The 25,537-nt window shown below is 42.1% G+C and overlaps 1 protein-coding gene across 1 annotated transcript in view; it reads left to right on the top strand.

The window, feature by feature from the left end:
• ABCA12 (ATP binding cassette subfamily A member 12) overlaps positions 1–25,537 on the top strand; it is a 176,381-nt gene that overhangs the window by 13,222 nt on the left and 137,622 nt on the right. The window contains exons 2-4 of the mRNA XM_061607702.1: positions 3,708–3,801; positions 16,913–17,060; positions 21,276–21,364. Of these exons, the coding sequence (XP_061463686.1) occupies positions 3,708–3,801; positions 16,913–17,060; positions 21,276–21,364 (331 nt within the window). The remainder of the gene's footprint in view (positions 1–3,707; positions 3,802–16,912; positions 17,061–21,275; positions 21,365–25,537) is intronic.

The following is a 25,537-nucleotide window of genomic DNA, read 5'->3' as shown; positions in this document are numbered from 1 at the left end:
CTCTCTAGGCTAATTTTTTAAAAATTAGGACCAGTTTTCATTTACTCGTGGATCTCATATGTGGAAAGCCCTGTGGTCTCCAAAGCAGCAAAACGTAGCTTGTAAAGGGTGTCATAGCAGAGATACATAAGCTCCCAGTTTGCATAAGTCCCTTGTGTGAAGAAAGCTGGATGTGACATATGGACTCTGTCTTGTAGTTCCCTTGGGCTTCCCTCAACATACAGACAATGGCTCAAGTTTTAACAGCTTCACAAAGAAGGATGTTTTCCAGCTGTCTGTTTCCAGCTCCATCTAGTTTTTATAGATATTAAAATCTTGTAAAATGTAGACAACCACACTAGAAGCAAAAGATTGAAACAAAAGTACTTAGCGTGCCCAGCTAAAGGACAGAGACACTCGCTACCCAGTAAGCTATTCCACCAAAAAATGCACATTGGGGAACCGATACAGAAACCACTTCTTTTGGAGCTGTAATTAACTGTGATGATGCTGACTGAGGCTATATATTGAATCAGACGTGCACGTTCCTATGCTAGCGTGGAAGAGAATTCACCTCCTCTGCTGGCAGTGGGACTCAATCAAAGCCCAAGCAGTGACACAGCAGAGCTCATCTGCACAACACAGCCACACTATCACCATTTCCTTTCCGCTGTGGGACATAGCACCCCATAAGCCAATCTCATGAACAGCAGCACAGTTGTGAGCTACTGTTTCCAAGTATGGCAAGAGCTTAAACTTTAAATTGGAGGCTCACGGTTTAAACTGGAGCTTTGTCATGCTCTCCACATGGCCTTAGCTAAGCCATTGTTTCTGAGAACAGCTTTGGATGGCATAGCAGCACTCTTAGCCACAAGGATGCTCCAAAGTCTTGCAGTTGTGCTGCCGTTGCTGACATAATGTTCAAAAAGAATCTTGTGCAGGAAAGAACCATGTTTGGATGGCATCCAGGTTGTGAATCTTTCCCTCTTTGGACAACCCTGCCATGAGCCAAGATGGCGGCAGAGGTTTCAGCCCCTTAGGGAAACCTCGGCCGCCATCTTTGTTAAGGGCAGCGCTGTGTGTGCAACTGCAGAACAGCTGAGAAAGGCAGGTTAAGCAAGGGAATGGTGGAGTGTGCGATCTGCGGCAGCAATCCTGCCACGAATCACGGAAGGGGAGCGCCTAGGCCTGGGGCAGGCTTGAGCCCAAGGGCCCCGGCATGTCTGGGGCTGGCCCTGCACACAGGGCACATGTACTGCCCCCATCTCACACCCAGGGAGGGCCAGTCTTCTGCCAGTTACAGACTCTCAAGGCATCCGGCAACGTTCTCCTGTCATTCAGTTCACGGCACAGGCTCTCACCCTGTGCAGGAACTACACATGAGCCATATGCCTCACTACCAATCTCCTCTAAATTGGTTAGAAAAACAACAGAAAGAAATAGAAGGGGGTAGCGCTCTCACTCTCAGGACGCCACTTTGGTGACGACCCCACGGGCAGCAGACCTGCCGCCCAAGGGCAGCTGGGCTTTCATGCTTCCTGACCCAGCCAGGAGCTGCTGCAAGATTAAGTGCAGCCTCTCTCTGGAGCCAGGGTCAGGCAGGGGGTCCCAGTCCTTGCAGCACTTACCAGGAACTTCAGCTGTCTCAAGAGAAAGAAGTCCACAGGAGCAAGCAGCAAGCATCCAGATGCTCAGATACTCACTCCCAGTGCAGGTCTTCTTCAGTCCTCCTAGTGCTGTAGCTGTCCCTAACATTACATTACAGCAGCAGTAACAACTGGCAGGGTAAAGGGACATGCACATCTGGGTGGCTGTGGGTCCTCCTATATTCAAAACATAAGTAATTTCATATGTGACAATTAAGGCTGACACCCCACTTGTGCACACTTACCTGGGACTTACCTCTGAGAACAGGAGTGCACTGCACATCACATTTATTTATTTATAAAAATATTTATATATGACCCTCTCACACAAAACATCAGGGCAATGTACAGCAACTTAAAAACACATACAAAATCATTAAAATCACTGGTGACTCAAAAACATTTAAATCATCTGCATAGGTCTGTTAGCATGAAAAAGACCTTCAAGAGATGCCTGAAAGTCAAAAACAAGGATGCCTGCCGAATCTCTGCTAGAAGTGCGTTCCACAGGATGGGACTGGGAAACTAAATGCCTGACTTCTAGTTGAGGCTTCTTAGGCCTCTGTACCACAAGGTATAACTAATAGTTTCCTCCGGATGTTCTCAGTGATCAGGCTGGGATACCTTAAGGTATCCTGAACCCAAGTTGTTCAGGGCTTTGCATATCAGCACAAGAACCTTGTACTTGGCCTGGTAGCATATGGGCAGCCAGCGCAGATGTTCTAGCAGGGGTGTTACATGCTGTTGGCCATCTGCCCCCATTAGTAGCCTAGCTGCTGCATTCTACACCAGCTGGAGCTTCTGGACCAGGAGCCCCACACAAAGCACATTGCAGTAATCCAGTCTCAAGGTTATCAAGGCATGGACTACACTGGCCAAGTTTTCCAGAGCTAGTTTCGGCCAAAGCTCGCATACCAGACGAAGCTGGTAAAAGGCACTCCTAGCCACTGAGGTCACTTGGACATCTAATGACAAAGATGCAGCCAGGAGTAACCCCAAATTACATACCTACACCTTTAGAAGGAATGTGACTGAACCCAGAACAAGCAACTAGCTTGTCTTCTGGACATGGGAGATAAGCCAGTTGCCTGTTCTGGATGGGGTTGTACTCCCTCTAAAGACCCTCTCTGCCTTGCTGTTTGGATTAATCTCTGGAAGAGAAAGCTGACAGAAGGCATTTGTAATACGAAGGAGCATTCTGGCTAATATAGGTTTCACATTTTGCAAACCAATTGATATAAGAATTGCTTTAAGACACAGGGAAAACATGAGTAGTATTTGCAAACCCCAACAAGAATATGGGACAGTAATAACACTGACCTACCTTACTGTATTGCAAAAAATACTGAAAAAATGTGCATAAGCTTGTTAACCATTTAGATACACAGTTTAAATGTGATTGTTGTTGCCATGACAAGCATGGCAGAAAGAATGTATTTGCTCCATGGCAAGTGAATTGAAAGTGATTCAGCAGCTGGTTGCTCAAACTATTATTTTCAGGTGCGTCCAATTCTTTTCTGTGGGTGTTGCTTAACAACTGCATATTTTCAGACCAGAAGAGTCCCTTTAATATTCCATGCTCCGTTCATGTTGGCAGACTTCCACTGACACTGACATAGTTCTTCTGGCTTCTAGCTATATGCTAAATAAATGTCAGATAAAATTTGCTGACTATATACATTCAGCTTGCATTGCTTGTAGGTCTTGTGACAAAAAAAAAATGGTCCAAGGGTTGAGTTGCTATGCTCTGGTGTAAATTAAATAAGAATTGTCTCCAGGCTGCATAGCAATATCAACTGATATGTGATTTCCTCTGACCTTCTAGCTGTTCAGTTAGGATAATATCTCAAAACTATTATAGAATTAGTTTAAAATGTACTACTTTCTTCAGGGACTGAGACTTTCTGGAGAGCCTTCTATATTTGAGCCGGGCATGAAGGAAGGAAGCTGTGGCTCCCGGAAAAACAAACAAACTTTGTTAAATAGATTTTCCTTTTGTGTTAATGATATACGCTTTTCATAATTTAACAAAAACAAATGAATCAAAGCAAATATTATTTTGCCTCCTTTTCTCTTTCACAGGTTTGGTCGCTCACTTTAATTTCATGGCCTGTGTTTTTATTCATCCTTATGGCCCTCATCCGAATCAGATTTCCTCCAGAAGCCCAGCCAAACTGTAAGTAACTTGATTTCCTCTTTAAATATGGCTATATATTGTTATAGAAAAGGCTCTTAATGTTCTTTAGTCTTAGAAGTGACATCTTCACACTCACTCCTCAATGGCTTTGAAAATGTTACTTTTTAGTTTCATTTAGAATTTGTCTTAAGTGGTCCTGAACGCCATAAGGGCCCTGCTGAACCAGACAAAAATCCGTCTAGTTCCATATTCCGTCTCTCAGCAGCAGACGAGATGCCTATGGGAAGCCTGCAAGCAGCACTCTCCCCAAGTGTGATTCCCAGCAACTGGTATCCAGAGGAATATTGTCACTAATACCAGAGGTAGTACCAGCCATCATGATTACTATCGCCACTGAGAGCTTTATCCTTCTTCAGTTTGTCTATAAGAAACATAAAATTTATTGAAGTTTAACAGAGACCGTTACACTTTGCTATCATCCTTACGAAGATGCAGTGGTACAGACAATCTTGGAGGCCACCTCACTCACAATGCCTCACTCTGAAGAAGGAATCCTTCCTCAGAATGTGACATGGGGAGCCCCTGTGTGACACCAGGTCAAGGAGACAGTGGGGAAGGGGACAAAAAGGGAGTGTCGGGAAGCAGAGGCAATGAGTGTGGCCACCCAGCATCGGTGGTGGTGACGGGAGGAGGCAGGAGGAGGAGGAGGCAGCCTACCTCAGGTGGTGCTATGTATGGTGCCAGTCCTGGGGATGATCCCAGACTGTTTTTCATTCAGACACAAAAGCTGTGGCGTTCCAGATGTTGCTAGACTACAACTCCCAGCATCTCTGACCATTGACATGGTGGCTAAGACTGATGACAGCTGGGAGTCCAATAACATCTGGTGTCTGGTATTGGAGCCAAGATGTTCATAAGAACATAAGAAGAGCCAGCTGGATCAGGCCAGTGGCTCATCTAGTCCAGCATCCTGTTCTCACAGTGGCCAACCAGGTGCCTGGAGGAAGCCCGCAAGCAGGACCCGAGTGCAAGAACACTCTCCCCTCCTGAGGCTTCCGGCAACTGGTTTTCAGAAGCATGCTGCCTCTGACTAGGGTGGCACAGCACAGCCATCATGGCTAGTAGCCATTGATAGCCCTGTCCTCCATGAATTTGTCTAATCTTCTTTTAAAGCCATCCAAGCTGGTGGCCATTACTGCATCTTGTGGGAGCAAATTCCATAGTTTAACTATGCGCTGAGTAAAGAAGTACTTCCTTTTGTCTGTCTTGAATCTTCCAACATTCAGCTTCTTTGAATGTCCACGAGTTCTAGTATTATGAGAGAGGGAGAAAAACTTTTCTCTATCCACTTTCTCAATGCCATGCATAATTTTATATACTTTTATCATGTCTCCTCTGACCCGCCTTTTCTCTAAACTAAAAAGCCCCAAATGCTGCAACCTTTCCTTGTAAGGGAGTCGCTGCATCCCCTTGATCATCCTGGTTGCCCTCTTCTGAACTTTTTCCAACTCTATAATACCCTTTTTGAGATGAGGCGACCAGAACTGTACACAGTATTCCAAATGCTGCCGCACCATAGATTTATACAACGGCATTACGATATTGGCTGTTCTATTTTCAATACCTTTCCTAATTATCCTTAGCATGGAATTTGCCTTTTTCACAGCTGCCCCACACTGGGTCGACATTTTCATCGTGCTGTCCACTACAACCCCGAGGTCTCTCTCCTGGTCGGTCACCGCCAGTTCAGACCCCATGAGCGTACATGTGAAATTAAGAGTTTTTGCTCCAATATGCATAATTTTACACTTGTTTATATTGAATTGCATTTGCCATTTTTCCGCCCATTCACTCAGTTTGGAGAGGTCTTTTTGGAGCTCTTCGCAATCCCTTTTTGTTTTAACAACCCTGAACAATTTAGTGTCGTCAGCAAACTTGGCCACTTCACTGCTCACTCCTAATTCTAGGTCATTAATGAACAAGTTGAAAAGTACAGGTCCCAATACCGATCCTTGAGGGACTCCACTTTCTACAGCCCTCCATTGGGAGAACTGTCCGTTTATTCCTACTCTCTGCTTTCTGCTTCTTAACCAATTCCTTATCCACAAGAGGACCTCTCCTGTTATTCCATGACTGCTAAGCTTCCTCAGAAGTCTTTGGTGAGGTACCTTGTCAAACGCTTTTTAAAAGTCTAAGTACACTATGTCCACTGGATCACCTCTATCTATATGCTTGTTGACACTCTCAAAGAATTCTAATAGGTTACTGAGACAGGACTTTCCCTTGCAGAAGCCATGCTGGCTGTGCTTCAGCAAGGCTTGTTCTTCTATGTGCTTAGTTAATCTAGCTTTAATAATACTTTCTACCAGTTTTCCAGTGACAGAAGTTAAGCTAACTGGCCTGTAATTTCTGGGACCCCTGGAAACATTTGAAGAAGGGAGCAGATTGGGTCAACCTTCCTCTCATGTTGTCATTCACCGCAATGTGGCCCCCACTGTTAATCCTGATACTGGTTAATCCTGATACTGGGGAAGAAGTGAGAGGGCCCCTAGCAACCCATTTGTTGAGCATTCACCCTTATTTGCTTACATAAATCTATTATCCTTTCAGTGCCTACTGAAGACCTTCCTCTTTCAGCAAGCCTTAGAGACCTTATCCCAGTTTGGTCTGTGTTGGAATAGTTTTTTAAGATGTTTTTAAACTAATTTTTGTTAAAGATGTTTTAAAGATGTTTTCTTTTAACAGGTTTTTAAATATCTTTGGTTTTAATGGGTTTTGAAGTTATTTGTTTTTAAGATGTTTAAAATGAGTTTAGCATTCTTGTTTGCTGCCATGGGCTCCTTCTGGTTGGACGGTCGGTCGGTCGGTCGGTCGGTCGGACGGTCTGTCTGTCTTTATTGAGCATTCATTCTGATTTGTTTGTGTTTGTATGCCTTGTCATTAGTCATTCATTCTTCCCACACTACTCAATGTATTTCCCTGCCACTTTCCAAGCCACAAAAAATCTGATTTTAATTGAGAGTGGATTTGTCGTGCTAGGGCGATAGAGCGTGTTAATCCCCTTTAACTGGGTAAACCAGTATGTGCTTGAATCCATCTTGCAAAATAGTGACAGTCTGGGGGCACCAGAAAGATGGCCAATAGAGAGCAGATTGCTATTCCACTTCAAAGGCTGGGTCTCTGCAGTCAGAGAGATAGTAAAAGGAGATGTGCCCACATGAGCCCTCATAAATATCACATGGAAAGAGTGTACACATGTGCAATGTATGCATGTGTAGGCTACCTGATACCTCATGCACTTTTAAAAAAGTAGTCAAAATGGTACCCTTCACACACAAGACAAAGGTATCAGCAGGCTCAGGGGAATCCTAAGGTGTGCTTCTGCAATCTCTAGAGAAAACAATAACGCTGAGGGGGCCCCAAAACAGCGTAGACGGTGGACACAGAATGCCCATTGACTGTTGGGGGGGTATGGAAAACCAAGAGTTAGGATGAGTAGAATGGAGTATCCTGAACAGGAGAGCTCCATAATGCAACATTTTGTTGCTGGTCTATTTGTATTCTATGTATCTCATCCTTTCACCCCTTGATTGTTCATGCAAGTCACACCATCTTGGATGAACTGTTGAAACATCTCCTAATGCTAAACATGTACTATCTCATGGGTTTGGGAAAAGGCATTCACTGTCTGAAAAAACCTTGCATCAGCTCTGTCCTAACACCGGGAAGAAGCAGGAGTCAAGAGAACTTCAGTGGTTTTATTTATTCATAGTAAAGAGAACAGCATCTTAGCATACCAAAATGAGACATTATCAATGAATGTTGCCCAAGATGACTCGGAGATACCCCTTGATAAAAAAAAAAAGTCATTTATGGCATTACAGAGACAGGCCACACACTCTACAAAACAGATTAAAATAGCTGTTCTCTGTATTAGATAATGTGTACAAATTCGATAATCATAATCTGCCAGATTCTAATTTACATACTTTTGCTTTCTTGTGGTTATGGAATCTTGGGTTTTGACTTGCACTAAACCACCATCCTTGTCTTTAGCCTAGCACTGAGTTAAACAACCTCTGACAGTCATCAGTTGCAGCTTGACTGAACAGAGTCAGGCTGTGTTTCCTTTTGATCTTCTATTCCTGTCCTTGCTAGGAAGAATTCTAATGAAGACCATTATAGGAAGAAGGAAATAAAGGCACAGAGATAGCACTTTACTGGAGCTATGGATGAATTCACCTGTAACTGACAACGGCAGAAATACTTGCTGTTCTCTGGCTAGGAAAGCAATAGCTTTTCCAGCATATTCAGCAACATTAAGTCCCCCAAGAAATCAGTACTAATGATACTTTGCATATTTGTGTCTGCCTTTCAGTTTGAGGATAGGAGACTGAAAAGTTTCTAACAGTTTATTAGAGTTCATTGTCCCAGATGGGTGTTTTCAATCCCACTTAGCCTGTTGTTACTTTATCAGCCTCTCCCCAATCTACCTACTGTATAATCAGCAAGGTTGGGACCCAGGTTTGTGTGGTGGTGGTTTTATGAATGAGAACGTAATGCACTGATGACAAGTATAATTTGGTAAGTGTAGAGACACCACACCCTCTCTAGTCTCTTCTTAGATGACACCTGCCTATGTGTGAAGTAAAAAATGCCTAAGAGCTAATCTGAACTCACTATATTCAAGGTTGTGTTGGTGGAACTTGTTTGCTGGAATGTTTGTTAATAGTTTCCTCAGCATCTCTCCCCCCCCCCTTTAAATTTACACCCATGTAGAGCAAGCTATTTCACTGGCTCACCTAGGAACTTTGGGAGCAAGGAACAGTGCCTGTAGCAGCATGAAAGTAGTTGGACAAGATACTTCTACTGTTAGCCAATAGTTTCTGGTCTCTACATGATATTAAAAAATTAGGAAAAGTTATGTTGAGTCATCTTCAGTTGCTAAAGGAGTAATGCATGTTTTCATGCATTAACTCCTACTGGGCTCCTACTGGGCGGAAGGGCGGGATATACATCCAGTAAATAAATAAAGTATACAGAATAGTTCATTAACATGGCAAATTTTCAGGATGAAATTATTCATGACAGGAAATATTACTTACCCAGTGTAGTTTCTCCTGACTTTTAAAAAACTTGAATGCAGCAGGGAGGGGTCTACATTTGATTGGGGGGGAGAGGAACTACTTAATCCTCTTCCATTAGACATTTGTCTGCTAAAAACTCTACCTAGGTGCTTTGCTCTTTGTCGGAGAAAAAATACATAGACTTGGGATGCTTCCAGACGGGAGCTTATTGTGGAATCGGTGCTGCTCATGCACACAAGTTTGTTGCAATGTCAGAATGATGTCGTTGTCATCAAAATGCCAGTCTGTACTATGTGTGTGTGTGAAATTTGGATTTCCTGTTGCTGCGGGAAATCCAGTAAGGAAAAATAACCATTGTACATCTGCAGTAACCACTAGTGTGGAAGCTCGTTGGCACATTTTGGGGGGCTGGTAGTTTGTCACATGTGTGGTGACGTTTTGGTTGGTGGCCTCTAATGCAATAACCCTACTTCTGCTTGCTCCTCATCTGAGCACAACTAGTCATTTTATTCCAGCAGTACCTAACAGAAAACAAAACCCTACCAATTTCCACTATATGCCAAATGCCAAAGCCACATCTGAATTTCAGCAATCCAGTTTGGCAGAGCTATTCTCACAAGATCTCCACAGAGTAAATATAGGGGATTACCATAGAACTATTACTGCAATATTCTTAATGTTTTTTGATATGGCCAGCCACCCTGACATCACAAAAGCAAAGCATATTTATATTTTGGAGGCCCCACACACCTCTTACCTAGAGGGTCAGAATCCCTTATGTTGTATATTGTTATGAGCATGGGGGTTGGAATGGATGATTACTGTGGGTCCCCTTTCCAGCCTCTGATTTGGAATCCTGTGCCCTGAGGCTGGCTCTGCTGGCCAGATGAATTTCTTTTAAACAAATAGAGTGGCCAGGTAGGATAATGGGTGTATCAGTTGCCCAGCAACTGGTGAATAGGCCAGGAAGACCCTTTTGTCATTGAAACTCTTCAGGAGAACCTTCCCCCCCCCCTCCTGGCGGCTAGCAGAAGTTTGTGCTTTGAATGTTTTTAGAATTGTCTGAAGAATTGCTGGGTACTGGAGGCAGGCAGAGAGGCTGGCTCTCTGCATCATGGCTATAGAATGCCTCCTGTAACACTGATGGAAAAACTGGATATTGGACTGCTGATGCCTTGAACCCCTCCATCCTAAGCTCAGGTTGGAATGTGTGTAAATAAATAAACCATATTTCATAAAGACACCGCAGTCTCCGCTGACCTTCTTCCCAAAGGAAACCAAACCCTGGATGAGCGCAAGGACCCCTGAGATCTCACCGCTCGGAGATTGGGGAGACAAGCAACAATATGTTAATAGAAGATAGCCAGGTTATACCCACTCCTTTCTTACACTGGGCAAATAAACCTTACCTGGTGTATTTTCCCATCCCACCCCCAAATATGGAGATTTTGGAGTCAGTGTACTAGGGACATACTTAAAAAGCCAAGTAATGTTCTTCTTTTAATGTTCTTGCTGTGCAACATTAATTATCAGTTGCTAAAAACTGCAGGAGGGGAGAGCACTCTTGCGCTCAGGTCCTGCTTGCAGGCTTCCCACAGGTACCTGGTTGGCCACTGTGAGAACAGGATGCTGGACCAGTTGGCCCTTTGGCCTGATCCAGCAGGCTCTTCTTATGTTCTTAATGTATGAAATAGTGTTGTGACTCAACACATCTTCCCACCAACTTGAGCTGCAGATATGCTTCAGCTTCTACGTCATTCTTCTAACTGTATCCTGTCAATACACTTTTACTATAGCGAACCCTGTCTTTTGGAGCTGCTTTGCATTTCACTCCCAAATTCTGTGGGCAAAAGCATTAACATTGCATTGGACAACCATTACAATGCACAGTGTATTTTCTACATAAACTACACAAACTCTTTGGTGGTATGTAAACTCTGCCACGATAGCAATCTCCACTAGTACAGCACAAGCCCAGAGACCCATGTGACAGCAGCAAGGGATTTTAGGGATCTTAGAACTAGGAAAGTGGGCAGTTTTTGTTCCAGTGAAAGATGATGTTTGGAAAATAATTTTCTCACACTTATGTACAAACTTGAGTCAATAATATAAGGTATATTTTTACTGTACATTCCACATACTTTATAGGAGGCAGAGCAGCACAGTGCTGACATAACACATTGCACTGCCTGAGGCAAGCTGCCTCAATTTCTCTCCTCCTCTTCCTCTCACCCTGTCATTGTTACTTCCTCTCTCTCCTCCATCTGTCCTGACCTGCTGTTGCATCAGGGCCATCCAAGGCATGATCTGAGGAAAGGGTCCTTCCTCAAAGTGAGGCATTGTGGGCGAGGTGACTCCGGAGGTCTCCTGTACCACCATCACTTCGCTGCAATGATGAAAAGTTTTTAAAGGTTAACATATATTGTTAAACTTTAAACCGGATTTTGTCACCATCATGACAAACTAGCAATGGCATCGGCAATCTCCAGGGCCACTTCACCTATATTGCCTCACTTTGAGGAAGGATCCTTTCCTCAGAATGTGTTGTGGTGGTCCTGGAGAACCCTCTTGGATTGCTGGTTGCTGCTTCTCTCACAGCAGAGGCACTCTATTCCTTGTGGGCGGATGGATGCAGGTGCCATAGCAACAGCTGCCACATTTTAGCTGCTGTGGGCAGTTGGATGGGTTGTGCAGCCACTTTACAGTGACATCAGGAGCCAGCCCTGTGGCCAGGAGACAGCCTGTCCACCACGCTTCCTGAACTGCTATCTGAACTGTGTCTCATTTCATCACACTATAGGGCCTGCTCTGGAGTGGCATAGTGCAACAAAGTTTTGGGATCAAGGTTCAAATCCTGATTTTCCATCACCTAACTTATTTTAGTTACTTTTAGGATACATATATTAACAATTGTAAAGCACTCTGCTATTGGAATAATAAGTTCCGATCATATGTCAGTTCCTGCCTTTCATCAACCTGCCCCCCAGCTCTGTACTGAATAAATACAAATTCACAGTCAAAATTAATCACCATAATGAATGTTGCAGAATAATTTTTATTTTGGAATTTTTGGCCAACAAGTTATGTGATGGCATGTGGTATGGGGTATGTTAGGACTGACAAGGCAGCATGAGTAGGAAAACATATCTGGTCATGAGAGAGATACAGGTAGACCTAAATGGTCCTGAACTCTACCTTATAATTAGAACATTTTGTATAAGCTGTCAGAAACATTTTACACCTATTTCCAATCCTTAAAATGTGGACAGAAAGAATGAGCTGGTCAAGAATCCCAAATCTGCCTCAGATGGGTTGTTTCCTTTTTTGGCAAAAGGCAGCATAGAAATAAACTATAACGTAACAATTCTACATTTATAATCTCAGAGGAGACAAGTTGCCTTTTGTTCATAATTCTCCTTGTTCTACATGTGAGCTGTACTCATAGAAATAGTATCTAAACAAGGAATCCTAAGAAACAGTAATTTAAATGGATAATTGTTCATTTAATGGATGTTACCAAAGCAGTGACCCAAGACATTTCTTGTGTGAGGCAGAACAGCAAATGGCACCCCTCCCTTCAAAAGGTCAAGGTTCATAGTACTCAAGGCTGCCTAAGGTTATTTAATTAATTTACAATATTCATATACACACTGTCTAATAACAAATCATATCATATACTTTGCACCTGCCCTTTTTATATAAGACAGAATAAAAACAGCAGCAGAATAAAACCATAGTAAAACAAGAAACAGGGAAAAAGCATAGTTGAAAATATCCAAAAAGCATCAGACACTTATTTGGGTGCCTAACAGCCCCTCCAGACATCCTTTTTATTGCACATTCATTATGTTTTGTGCTCATGATGCTATCAGGCCAGTCATATGCAACCCCACTTTCAATATGGTTGTGCCTGCAAATGTTTTGGGGGCATTCATACAGCTTCATTTCCAATTAGTGCACATCCTATAACTTCCTGATGAAATCCTGTAACTTTTTATACCACAAATGTTCTCTCTGTTTTTTGTCCTGCTTTTTGTTGCACTATAGCTCCTCTGGACAGCAATAATATGGCATCATTGGGAAGCATCACACAACTAATAAAGCAGAATATAGCCACTACTAATACACAATTATTGTGTCAAGAACATGTTGCAGAACTCAGCTGTAACAAAACACCAGTCCAGGTGGGTCCTGAGATAGAAAATCCCAACAGCCCCTCACCCTGGACATAAAATAATTTTACATTAAAGAACTATCAAGTTGCTACTCTTGCATGATACCCACAATCAGCTTCCTGAGGTGGCTGGCTCACTCTGCCAGCCCTGAATACTACACAATGCAATGCAACGCCAGGGCCTTTTTCTCACGGAAGAAGTAAACCTGTGTCTGGATTGTACCACTTCAGCCTACCAGTAGAAATCTTCTCCATAAAAAATGTCTACACATAGAAAATGATCATGTTAGGAATAAACCTAGGCTAACCCTTCTCCGAGAGCTAGTGTGGCATAGTGGTTAGAGTGTTGGACTACAACCTGAGAGACCAGGGTTCAAATCCCCACACAGCCATGAAGCTGACTGGGTGACCTTGGGCCAGTCACTGCCTCTCAGCCTCAGAGGAAGGCAATGGTAAACCCCCTCCGAATACTGCTTACCATGAAAACCCTATTCATAGGGTCGCCATAAGTCGGGATCGACTTGAAGGCAGGCCATTTCCATTTTTTTAAACCCTTCTCCTTGATGTGTTAGTTTTCTGTATGCAGGTTTAAAAAAATTAAATCATGTGAATCTCTACCTGCAGTTTAAAATAGTACAGCCTAGAGACAGATGTGCTGGCTCACTGACAACTGGACCCTAAGACTCATTGTGAAGGGCTTGTGAAATGGGCTTAAAGAAAATGATTTGCAATGCCAAGCACATATGTTTGAGTGCTCAGTTTTGCCAATTTTATTTTTATCCTTCATTGATATCCAGTCTTGATTTCTGAGATTTGTCATGCTACATATTAGGAAGTAGATCCTGAAATCATTGGATGTTGAAGCATGGAGGAGTGAGCAGCGTTTTGTGTTCTCATCCTCCAAGCAGGAGCACCTGACCTTCTGGGAAGCATGAGAAACTTTGTGCAGGAGGAAGCACTTGGTGTGAGTGAGGTGCAGTGGGAGGAAATATCAGTGAAGGAGTTTGAGTATGACAAGTAAACTGGGAATCTGAATTCAATTGGGTAGTGCGGGTAGTGAGTGATGGTGCTAAGGAGGAGGGCCGGTGTTTTTGTTGGTGCTCATAAAAAATATAATCAAGGAACTACTAAAGCCTCTTGACTTCTTGTTTGCTAGCTTAAAGTTGGGAAGACAAAGAATCCTTTGTCACTAGATTCCCTTAAACAAATCAAATGTAAAATTTGTGAATGTTCAAATAATTATAAACATGCCCTTTAAAAATAAAAATTTGTGATCAAAGACTGTAACAAAAGCCATAGTCGGTGTGCTCAAAGTGACTCAGAAGCAGCTGTATTTTCCTCTGAAGCCAGCCTTCCTCAACCTGCTGATGTTTTGGATGATAGCTCCCATTATGACTGACTATTGGCCATGCTGCTTATAGTCCAAAACATCTGGAGGGCATCTGAGTGAGGAAGGCTGTCCCAAACCAATGCTGCTTTCATTCTTGGAAAGACGCCAGAAACTATTGTCTCTTGTAACATTTACCATTGCTAGTGAAAGAGGTGTATTTCATCTTCACAGGATGAATGTGGGATATCTTGGCTCCAGCAAAGTAGGGTTGGGCCAAAAGCATCTTCAGGATTCTCCTTTGTAAAGGCTGTCTTATTTACTCCACAGGATACTTAGGATTCCAGCCTTAGGCTGTAAACCTAAACATTCTTACAAGACAGTGAGCTCCATTGAACCCAGTGGGGCTTACTTAGTTTTGCACTGTGAGAATCCAAGATTGATATACTCCTAAATGAGCTTGCTTCTTATTCCCTACCCTTCTCTTTTGAATTTTAGGAGAGCAGTGAAAGTTTTTAATTTTTCTTTTGCCAAACTTTTAATTTGCCTGGAGTTGTTTTGTCTTTTTAATTGCCCTGCCATTTGGGTGCTTTACTTAAAAAAAAAAATCACCTGGTTTTATACTCTGTCACTGCTGCTGTTCCGGTTCTTGCTTATTTGATGCTCTCTGCTTTACTTTGTTGGGTACAGTTATTATATTACTCGACTTCTTTATTCTATTTATACATTTTTCAGTTGGAAGCTGCCATGGGGCTGCCTTAGTGGCAGAAAGGTGGGGTACAAATGATTTAATAAATAAACCTTATTATACCTTGCATGATATAAATAGCGAACACCCATGGTTTCACATTGCTGTAATCACCAGTAGGGGGGAAAAAAGTAAAAACATATTTATTTTTGTGTCTCCTGTCTCTGAGCTCCTTTGCATACAGTTGATGCTCTGACCTAAGGATGCTCTAATTAGCTGCTTTGCCATTTTAACATGCAGTGTCACTTTGCTACATCAGAACCCCCAACTCAAACAGGAAGGCCATGGTGTAATCACTGCTGCTTTGCTATCCAGCAGTCATCTGTAGGTTGATTCCCTTTGCAGTTTCAACATATTGGGCTAAAATAGTTAAGAAGTCCTCTCCCTTGTATTACCGGCACTGTGGAGAAGTAAAACATGTAGTTTCTAGCTGCAGTCTCTATGAACATTAGAAGAGTCTGCTGGATAAGACCAAATGCCCATTTAATCCAGCACTCTGGGTGGTATCCAACACACTTGGAATGAGTGTGTTGGATACTGCCCTCTGTTCTCACATTGGCCAACCAGATGCACAAGAGAAGCCCATAAGTGGAATCTGAGCACAACAGTGCTCCCTCCCCCCATAATTCCCAGCAACTGGTATTCAGAGACATAGTGCCTTCAACAGTGGAGGTAGAACACAACCATAGTGGCTATTAGCCATTGATTACCTTACTCTCCATGAATTTGTCTAATCCTCTTTTAAGGAGCCATCCAAGTTGGTGGTCATCACCACCAACATGTAGGAGTTGATCCCATAGTTTAGCTACATGCTGTGTGAAAAAGTACTTTTTTTTGCCTGCCCTCAGTCTTCCAACATTCAGCTTCATTGGATGTCCACGACTTCTAGTGTTATGAGAGAGGAAGAAAATATTTTCTTTATCTACTTTATCCACTGCATGTAAACTAGGTGAAACTAAATGTAATGGCAGCAGACCTGAATCTTCAAACATGAGTCTACCCTAATTGTGCGCAAAGCAGATTATGAGGGTGTGATTTAAAGTGCAAAGAAGGGAACAGCAGTGGGCTGCATGTGTGAACTCATTCCTATCTTATTGCTTTTTTCCCGGTCAGTTTTCAGTACCAAAAGTGAACCAGGCTAGGGGATGGATTGCAGAAGAAAGAGTGGTGAATAGATTAGATTCAGCATGTACACCCACATACCTCATGTGCACTTTAAATCATACCACCACACCTTGATTTGCATGCAGTTGGGACTGACTCACCTTTAAAATATTAATGATAAAGACACAGATTTTGATGACTTTGGATTAATACTTGTCTCGGCACCTTAGGTGCTCATAGTGAGGGAAACATTGCAGCATTGGGTTAAAAAAAGTGGGCAAAAGCAAGGCAAGAAGGAAAAGAGAATCTCAAATGTTGGTTGGCTCATGACGCACTTAATTGGTTCCGTTCACTTAATCAGGTTATGGATCCTAGGGGTCCTAAGCTGCAGGTCCCTGTCTAGGTGGAGCTGTGAATGCATGGAGAACAGGGGCAGGGGCAGGGTGTGTGATCCCCTTGATCTAGTTGACCATCTGCACAAGGATTCTTTGTTTACTTCTGCCCTTGGCATTGACTGCTGAAAATAAAGATTGCCTTTCTTTGTCTTTAGATTTTCTGTCAAAATCTTTATTTCTGATCTATGTCTGGTTCTGTTCTATTTCTCTTTATTATCAGAAACTTTATATAAAAACATGAAGCCTCATAGTAGTTTTTCACTGACATGCCACCATATCATACCAGCTTACACCTTTCTCTTTCATTCTGTCCAGGTTATCTCGCCCCCCGGAACCTCCCTAGTGCAGGATTTTTCCCATTTCTTCAAACTGTGCTTTGTAGCTCAGATGCCAGATGCAAAAGCACACCGTATACACCTGAAGACCTGCTACCCAAACTAAATGGTATATCATCCATAAACAGGTAAGGAAGGAAGTTGCCTTATTACACAAGTAGAATGCCCAATCCTTACTGAAGTATTTATGAACACTGCTAATTAAAAATGAGGAAAATGGAGGTGACATTGGCCTAGTTCTCACAGAGGTGGAAAATCTGTGATGGAACATACCTCTTTAGATTGCGGGTGAAGATTTACGTGACTGAATACACCTCCAAACGCACACACAAAACTCTCCAAGAAAACTACCATGCCATGTAGAAGGCTGGGCTAGAACATTTCTCCCTAAAATGTACTTTTAAAAAAAATGTAAACAGATATATATATATATGTATATACATTTAATGAAGGAGCATTCACTAATGTTAGCCCTGCCTGCAGTTTGACATGGTCCTAGAGTCCTAGACCAGTGATGAGGAACCTGTGGCTCTCCAAGTGTTGTTGAGCTCCAGTTCCATTAGCCCCAGCGAGTGTGGCAAATGGTGAGGAAAGTTCTGGTCCAACAATATCTGGAGGGCCACAGGTTCTCCATCCCTGACTTAGGCAAAGCTTTACCATCTCAGTGGGATCTAGGCTATTGTTAGGCTGGGATGAATTTTACCAAGGATCTTCTGCCTTTGAAACTTGAGATTTTGAAATATGTTGACATCGACCACTCACAGGAACAAAGGAAGCTGAGTCAAACCATTGGTTCATCTAGTACTATTATGTAGGCTGGCTGGTAGTGTCTCTCCAGGGTTTCAGACAGGGGATAAGCCCAACCCTACCTGGAGATGCTAGGGATCAAACCGGGGACCTTCTGCGTGCAAAGCAGATACTCTAGCACTGAGCTACAGCCATTCTCCATATCTAGCACCCCTATCTAGGATCGCACTGATCGTGTTCAACAAAGACAATGGAGGGCCACCACATTGCTGACATTAATTTTGCTGTGTGCATTCCCCATGCAGTGTAATCTAGGATGGTCTTATTCAAGTAATTGTCTTGGACAGGATTTTTGAAAAATTCCTGTAAGTCTTGAAAGAGAAAGGTGAGGAAATATGATAGGTGAGGAATAGAGTTGCCAGGTTCCTGGCCTGAGACTGATCCTGTATCTTTAGGAGAAGAGAAAGTCAGCCAAGTGCAGGTGTTCTTGCAACACTGTAATGGGAAAAACCACAAGGTGGAATTCTCCCTTCCCCCTGCACAACCTTTAAAGATACAGAAGACGTCTTGGTTGCCAGGCCCGTCCTGCAAGAGGTCTTCTGTATCTTTAAAAGTTGTGCAGGGGGAAGGGAGAATTCCACCTTGTGGTTTTTCCCATTACAGTGTTGTAAGAACACCTGCACTTGGCTAACTTTCTCTTCTCCTAAAGATAAAGGATCAGTATCAGGCCATGAACCTGGCAACCCTAGTGAGGAATTATGTTTATGAGTTGAAGTCTCCCAAATTGCCCCACACACAAACTTAAATTTTATGAACACGTCTCATGAAGTTTTAAAGTGGAGAGTCTTTTTCAGTCCAAAGGCTGCATTCTGCTGTGGGCAACCTTCCAGAGCTTGCATATCAATAGTGGGAGAGACCAGAGACATAGTTCAGTGGGGCCAGGAGCAAAACGTTGGTGGAGCAATAGATGTCACTTTTACTGTGAGATTACTGACTGATTTCCCTTCAGTAGAAGGGTTTTGTTTTAGGCTCATTGTGCCATCAGAACCTCCAAACCATCTTATAATTCACTGAGGGCTTCTGATGAGTTCTTTATTCCTCTAGGAGAACATTCAGGACTCTTCTCATCAAAGGGCACCCCCACTTATCAAGTTGGTCTGCCCCTTTTTAGTTACAGAACCCTTCACAATTCTGTCCCTCTATTTAGGGAGTTAACTTCACTCCACTTACCAGGTAAATAAATTCCACACTTGCCTTGCACTCAGTTCCCTCACAGTGCAGGCTCATGGATCTAGTACGCTACAGTGGCCTACCATCTGTAACCTTCAAGATCAGTTGCTCACAGCCATGTATTGAGCCGTGCTCTGCCTCTCTGGCCGTACCCTCCCCCTGAATGGTGGCCTGGGTGGGCAGAGCATGCACACACCTCAGCTGGCACCTCCTCACACTTACCTTTGCACAGTAAGCTATATTCTAGCCACACAAAATCCAGAGGGTTGTATGCACACAAGCAAACACACACATCTCTCCATCCTCCCTCCAGGCAAGCAGGAGGTGTTATCACATTCTAGGACACATTCCAAACATACAAGTATATCCAAGGAGGGCATGGAGCAGGGCCTGTGAAGAGGAGGACCTGGGGAGTGGAAGTTTGACCTGGGGAGGAGCCTCAGGAGATTCCTGAGCAACAGATAGAGAGCCCTGGGGGGCCATATTCAGTCCCTGAGCCTGAGGTTCCTTACCCATGTTTCAGCCCATCCTTAAGATTTGGCCAAAGTATGTCCCTGTGAGAGAGGAGACCCTGGAGACTGGAATAGGGGTCCCTGTGAGAGAGGAGATCCCGGAGATTGGAACCAACGTGGAACAGGAACAAGATTTGGAGTCTATGGACTTTAGAAATAAAATCTATTGTTTGGAACTCAATGTTATCTCTGAAGAAATGAATGAAGATTCTAGAGATAAAGTTATCAATGGCATGGATAATCTTCTGGACTGGAATGATGTGATGGAGCCCAATATAGAGAAAATCTATGGAATTAACTGCAGCCATGTGACAATGGAAAAACTTTTAAGAGATGACCCAGTGTATTTTGAAAAAAAGAACAGAGATATGATTTTACAGCAGTATTTCAGCAACCTATTCAGAATGGATGGCAAGAAAATATTTGGGATAGAGGTAATTCCCATCAGACTCTTACTATATGACTATGGCTTTGACAGCAAGATTATTATGGAATACTGATAATGGAAGATTGGATATTGAAATTACTGGACTTAACAAGACTACTGAAGATGGAAGATGGAAAATGGAACTAATAGAGATAATAGAACAATGGCTACTGAAATTATTGAACCTAACAGATTCTGATGTGATGGATTAATTGAAATGTTTATTTTGACTATGGTTATGACAATAAGATTATCATAATTAGTAATGAGATGGATTAATCGATATGCTTATCTGGAAAAAAAAAATTGATAGATATATTTCTTAAAGAATTGAAACCTCTCTTTGACTTTTTGTGGAAAGAATAAAGTAATGTTTATGAGATTTGATGATTAAGTAAGATAACTACTGGAGGAAAGTGATTTTATAATATGACTTAAGAGACAGGATTGTTATATATTATAGACTTATAACTGATTTGATCTTTGACAAATGGGAAGTCAATATTTTACTCTTTATTTTTTATTTATTTTTTTTTTCTTTTTTTCTTTTTGTTTAACTATTTTTGATTTTGTTTTTTGTCTTTGAATGTTTTATGATTTTGTCTTGTATGTTTTATGAAAATCTGAATAAAAATTATTGAAAAAAAAAAAAAGATTTGGCCAAAGTATTACTTGTTTCTTTTCTTATATCAATAAGAAGGCAGGTGTGCATGTACGATTAATTTAGACTGCAACTTTTATAAAGTTCCGTTTTCATCTTTGCCACATGAACAAGCATCTCTAGCGCTGTGCTATTTTGTTTATTACTTTATGTATATCACCCTGAACACCTCATGGCCCACATTTTAAGCTTCTGTTGATGTCTTATGGTTGCAAAGGGCTCCTGGTTTTATCAGTGTGGATGCGGTTGTGGTTATAGTTGCCACTCTCTAGTCTCTCATCATGCTCACTTCTAGGAAACTCTGCTGAGATAAACACAGGCACTTGCAGTGCCCTAAACTGTAACACCATCAACATACTGGGTGCTTTTGCTGCACTCTTGTAGTATTATATTGTGCTGGATCAGCAGCCTTGGACTTCGTCCTATTCGCTTTTTGCGTCACCCTACAGACTATGAGAAAGGGCATTGTTATCTGAACAAGAGAAATAAGCAAGATGTTTCTTTATTATCATCCCAGCCTTGCCATAAAGAAGCTGTTTTGTTCCCCCCTCCCAAAATCTTTATCTTTAATGGAAGCAAGATCAAGGTTGGTTCAAGAACGGGCCTAAATTAAAAACTCTATATTTGAAATAGAGTGCTTTATAAAGAAATCCACATTCTGGTGGGAAGAACGCAGCTTGAATGTGGTTTAATGAAAGAAGTTTCAGTGAAGGGGGTAACTAGAAGTGATGATGCAGGATTCTTCTCCCTCCTTTTTTCTTATCAGAAAATGGAGAAGGTCAGCTAACCCGGAGAAGGACAGCAATCCATCATCCCAGAGTGCTGATGTTCCCAAAAGCAAGAATGGTTCATTGGGTAAGTTATTTGATTTTGTTAAGAGTTCAGTAAGCATTCTCTCTTTGCTGCTGATAAAGTTCTAATCATGGGAAAGTCTTTGAACAAGGCCCAGGCAAGTTTTATTAAAACCATTGCTTTGTTTTCTATGGATACTTGAGTGAGTAAGCAATTATTTCAAACTGTTGAGGATACTTTAGTAACAGTGGAATCATATATAAATGTCTATGCAGTTCACTGGGACTTACTCCCGGGTAAGTGTGCATAGAATTGCAGCCTAAGGCATAATCCTGTCTTCAATTATATGGGAGTAAGCCCCAGTTAACTCAGTGGGACATGATTGTGGGTAGACATTGATATGATTGTGCTTTATTATTTAAAACTATTGAGAATGGATACAAATATGTATCTTTAATTTTTTTAAATGAACAAACCCAAACAAATGTCAAGGCTGAAACTTGGATTGTGTCACACACTGGACATTTTTCAGGAGGAGGTGTGATTTGGCACATCTAAATGTGATATGGGATCTCCAGCAGTTCATTATTCTTTGTTGATAATAATGAGAGACACACACCCCACACACAAGAGAACAGTTCTGTGTATCTCAAAAGTTTGCGTGCTCTTGTGCAGTAGTGGGCTCAGTGATCACCTTTGTTCATTTTAATTTGAATCTTTGGAGTTTTATACATCCTAAAATGGGGCTAGTGCAGCCCAACAAATCCAGTCTACATAGTGGGCTGCTTTCATGATGATGTTCCCAAAGTATTCCTTACTGATCCTGGAAGAGATTTCATAACAATTGGGCAAGTCAGAAAATTTTAGGGATGCCTCTTTGAATCTCCTAAGCACCCACTTACCTCCCATTGATTTCAATAGGACTGAGGGTTGCTTCTCCTGAGACATGTTGTACTGAGGTAAGGAGAAACAGACACAAAATAGAAATCGTAGCATCTCAGTTATGTAGGTCACATGTTATGTGCGGGTTCAAATTTATTTACAAAACAAAATACGGTGTGGATCTGAGCCTTCCACACTTACCATCACTGTGTGTGTGTGTGTGTGTGTTGTGTATGTGTATTTTAACTGGTCTTCAATTGATTGCTCAGGACCTATCAGTGGATTATGTCCTGATCTAAACTGTAACATGATGCTCTTCCTTCTTTCCTTTCTTGATGGAGAGAGTAAGCAAGAAAAAGTGAGAGGAGTTGATACAAGTTACTGAAAGTGAATCTCTCCAAATGTTGACAAACATTTGTTAACACATATGGAAAACTAAACAATGGCCCACAGACAGGAAATGTTCAATATATATCCCAATTCCAAAGAAAGGGCAGTAATTATCGAACTATTGCCTTAATATCCCATGCAAGGAAAGTAATGCTCAAGATTCTACAGCAAAGGCTCTTACTATATATGGAGTGAGAAATGTCAGATGTCCAAGCTGGATTCAGAAAGTGAAGAGGTACCAGAGATCATATCGCAAACATGTTGGATAATACAGAGGACCAAGGAATTTCAGAAGAAAATCACCCTGTGCTTTATAGATTACAGCAAAACTTTTGATTATGTGGATCATGAAAAACTGTGGAAGGCGTTAAAAGAAATGGGGTGGTGCCACAGCATCTGATGTGCAACCTATACTCTGGACAAGAGGCTACTGTAAGGACAGAATACGGAGAAACCGATTGGTTCCCAATCGGAAAGGGTGTGAGACAGGAGTGTATTTTATCACCCTATTTGTTTAATCTATAGGCAGAACATATAATACGAAAAGCAGGATTGGACCAAGAAGAAGGAGGTGTGAAAATTGGAGGGAGAAATATCAATAATTTGAGATATGCAGAGGATACCATACTCTCAGAGCATACCATATTCAAAGATGCAGCACTGAACACCAAACTCGGGATCATTCAGCCTATGGTGTTCCTGATCTCTATGTATGGATGTGAAAGTTGGACAGTAAAAAAAAGTGGATAAGAAAAAAATCAACTCATTTGAAATGTGGTGTTGGAGGAGAGCTTTGCAGATACCATGGGCCATGAAAAAGACAAATAATTGGGTGTTAGAACAAATTAAACCAGAAACGGAGGTTATCATACTTTGGACACATAATGAGAAGACATGATTCACCAGAAAAGACAATATTGCTGGGAAAAATCAGAAGGGAGTAGAAAAAGGGGAAGGCCAAACAAGAAAAGGACTGATTCCATAAAGGAAGCCACAGACCTGAACTTACAAGATCTGAGCACGGTGGTTTACAAAAGATGCAATTGGAGGTTGCTGATTCATAGGGTCGCCATAAGTCGTAATCGACTTGAAGGCACATAACATCAACAATAGGACATTCTAGTGCCATATTCCTTCCCGCCTCTGTGCAGCTGGACCAACTATAGCAGCAGTAGAGTGCTAAGTTAGTGGACTCCCTTTCCCACCCTATGCCTTCTTAGGTTGTTAAGGTAAATTGCATATGGCTTCCTTCCTCTGGTGAAAAGCAAATGCAGCTAGAAAAGCAGAGGAGAAAAGGCAGACACATAATTGTCTTTGCAAGAAGGCAGTGAAGAAGAAAACTCACCTAGGTCTTTGGAAAGGAACAGTTGCCCCAGGCCTCACACAGAGAGGCCTCTGCATCGAGACACTTTAAGGAAAACGAGGAAGTCCTCAAATGACCATCAGCCCTTGAAGATGTTGCCTTTTAAACTAAGTTGGATGTGAGGGACAGCAGATATGCTTGGAGTTGCTGCTGCCAGAGATGGGAAGGAAGGACAAATTGCTGATGAACAGCAGCTGCTTTTCTCCAAGATATTTTCTTGAGGTGACATGGATTAATGTGCTGCTGTGGGGAAAGTAGAAGGGGGTATAGGAGTAGGCAAACCACAGGAATTCAGAGGCTCTGGCAGAAGGGTTACATATTAATAATCTAGGAACTCGCATAAAACAAGGCCTATATAATGTGCTAAGCCCTATTGTAGGGGTTGGGAAGCTTTGGCCCTCCAGGTGTTGCTGAACTACATCTCCCATCAGCTCCAGCCAGCATGGCCAATGCCCTGGTATGATGGGACTTGTAATTCAGCAACATCTGGAGGGCCAAAGCTTCCCCACACATGCCCTATAGCATAGCTCTACCAGCTCACAGCACATCTAGACACAATTCATACTGCTTCCAACTAAGAAGTTAAATCACAGCATCCCATCCTTCCCATCATATAAACCAAACCATTCCATATATATCTGTGTATATCTTGCTTGGCTGGTTAAGTAATTAGGAAGCCAAAGTGAAGGTGCTCAAGACTAAGCAAAGGCAGAATGTCCATTTTCTGAGCCATAAACATTTGTCCAGGACTACAGCAAAGTGAGGAAACGAGTTTTCTAAGCCATAAAAAAATTGTGGCTCCCACAGTCCTAATTGAAAGTGAAGAGATGACAGGCTTGCTAAAATGGCCTCAAGGTACAAAGGAAGTTCTACTGAAGAAGAAAACCCATTAGAGTGGATAGGAATTGTGATGCAGGCCACATTAGTATGCTGCTCACATTCATTTCAATGAAATCTATGAAGAACTTTCTGGTGATTATGCCCTCCTGACTGGTTCCTCAGTTTGCAAAATCCTCATAAATACTTCCCACTGTAGGTGCCTTACCTTTCCTGAACAAAGAAGTGGTTTGCTAGAGCTCCAGATTCTCACTGAACCTTTATTCTAGTTGCTTGCTTACTCCATGCCCTGCTCTGCTCTAGACCTGCTTTTTCTGGACTCTGTTTAGTTGAAAAAACACATTATTATCAGACCATTATTCTTAAGTTTTGTTTGGGATATTTGAATTCCCAAACCCCTTAAGAGGATAGGGTGGCCATGTGTCCTACTTTACAGAGGACAGTCATCTATTTTGAAGGGCTGTCATAGTCCTCTGTTCAATAGTGTCCTCTATTTGAGGGCTGTCCAGCCCAAGTCTGGGGTAAATATAAGGACTCATAAAAAGGGAGAGCAGGCTGCTTGAAGTTCCCCAACTAGAGTTAGCAAAACAAGGTCAGCAGACTGAGCAGGCATGCGAGTCAACTGGTGTCTTCACCACTTTGGTGAGATCTATTGTATTTCTATTTTAATTATCATAATTATCCTTAAAATTGCAGCTATCCATATAAATAGCTATATGCAAATTGTATGCAAAATTTGTATCCTCTTTTGCCCTCTTTTTTGT

Source organism: Rhineura floridana, chromosome 2 (genome assembly GCF_030035675.1).
Source record: "Rhineura floridana isolate rRhiFlo1 chromosome 2, rRhiFlo1.hap2, whole genome shotgun sequence".
Classification (NCBI taxonomy): Eukaryota; Metazoa; Chordata; class Lepidosauria; order Squamata; family Rhineuridae; genus Rhineura; species Rhineura floridana.
The sequence above is the reverse complement of the archived record's forward strand: the minus strand, read 5'-3'. Positions and strand labels throughout refer to the sequence as shown.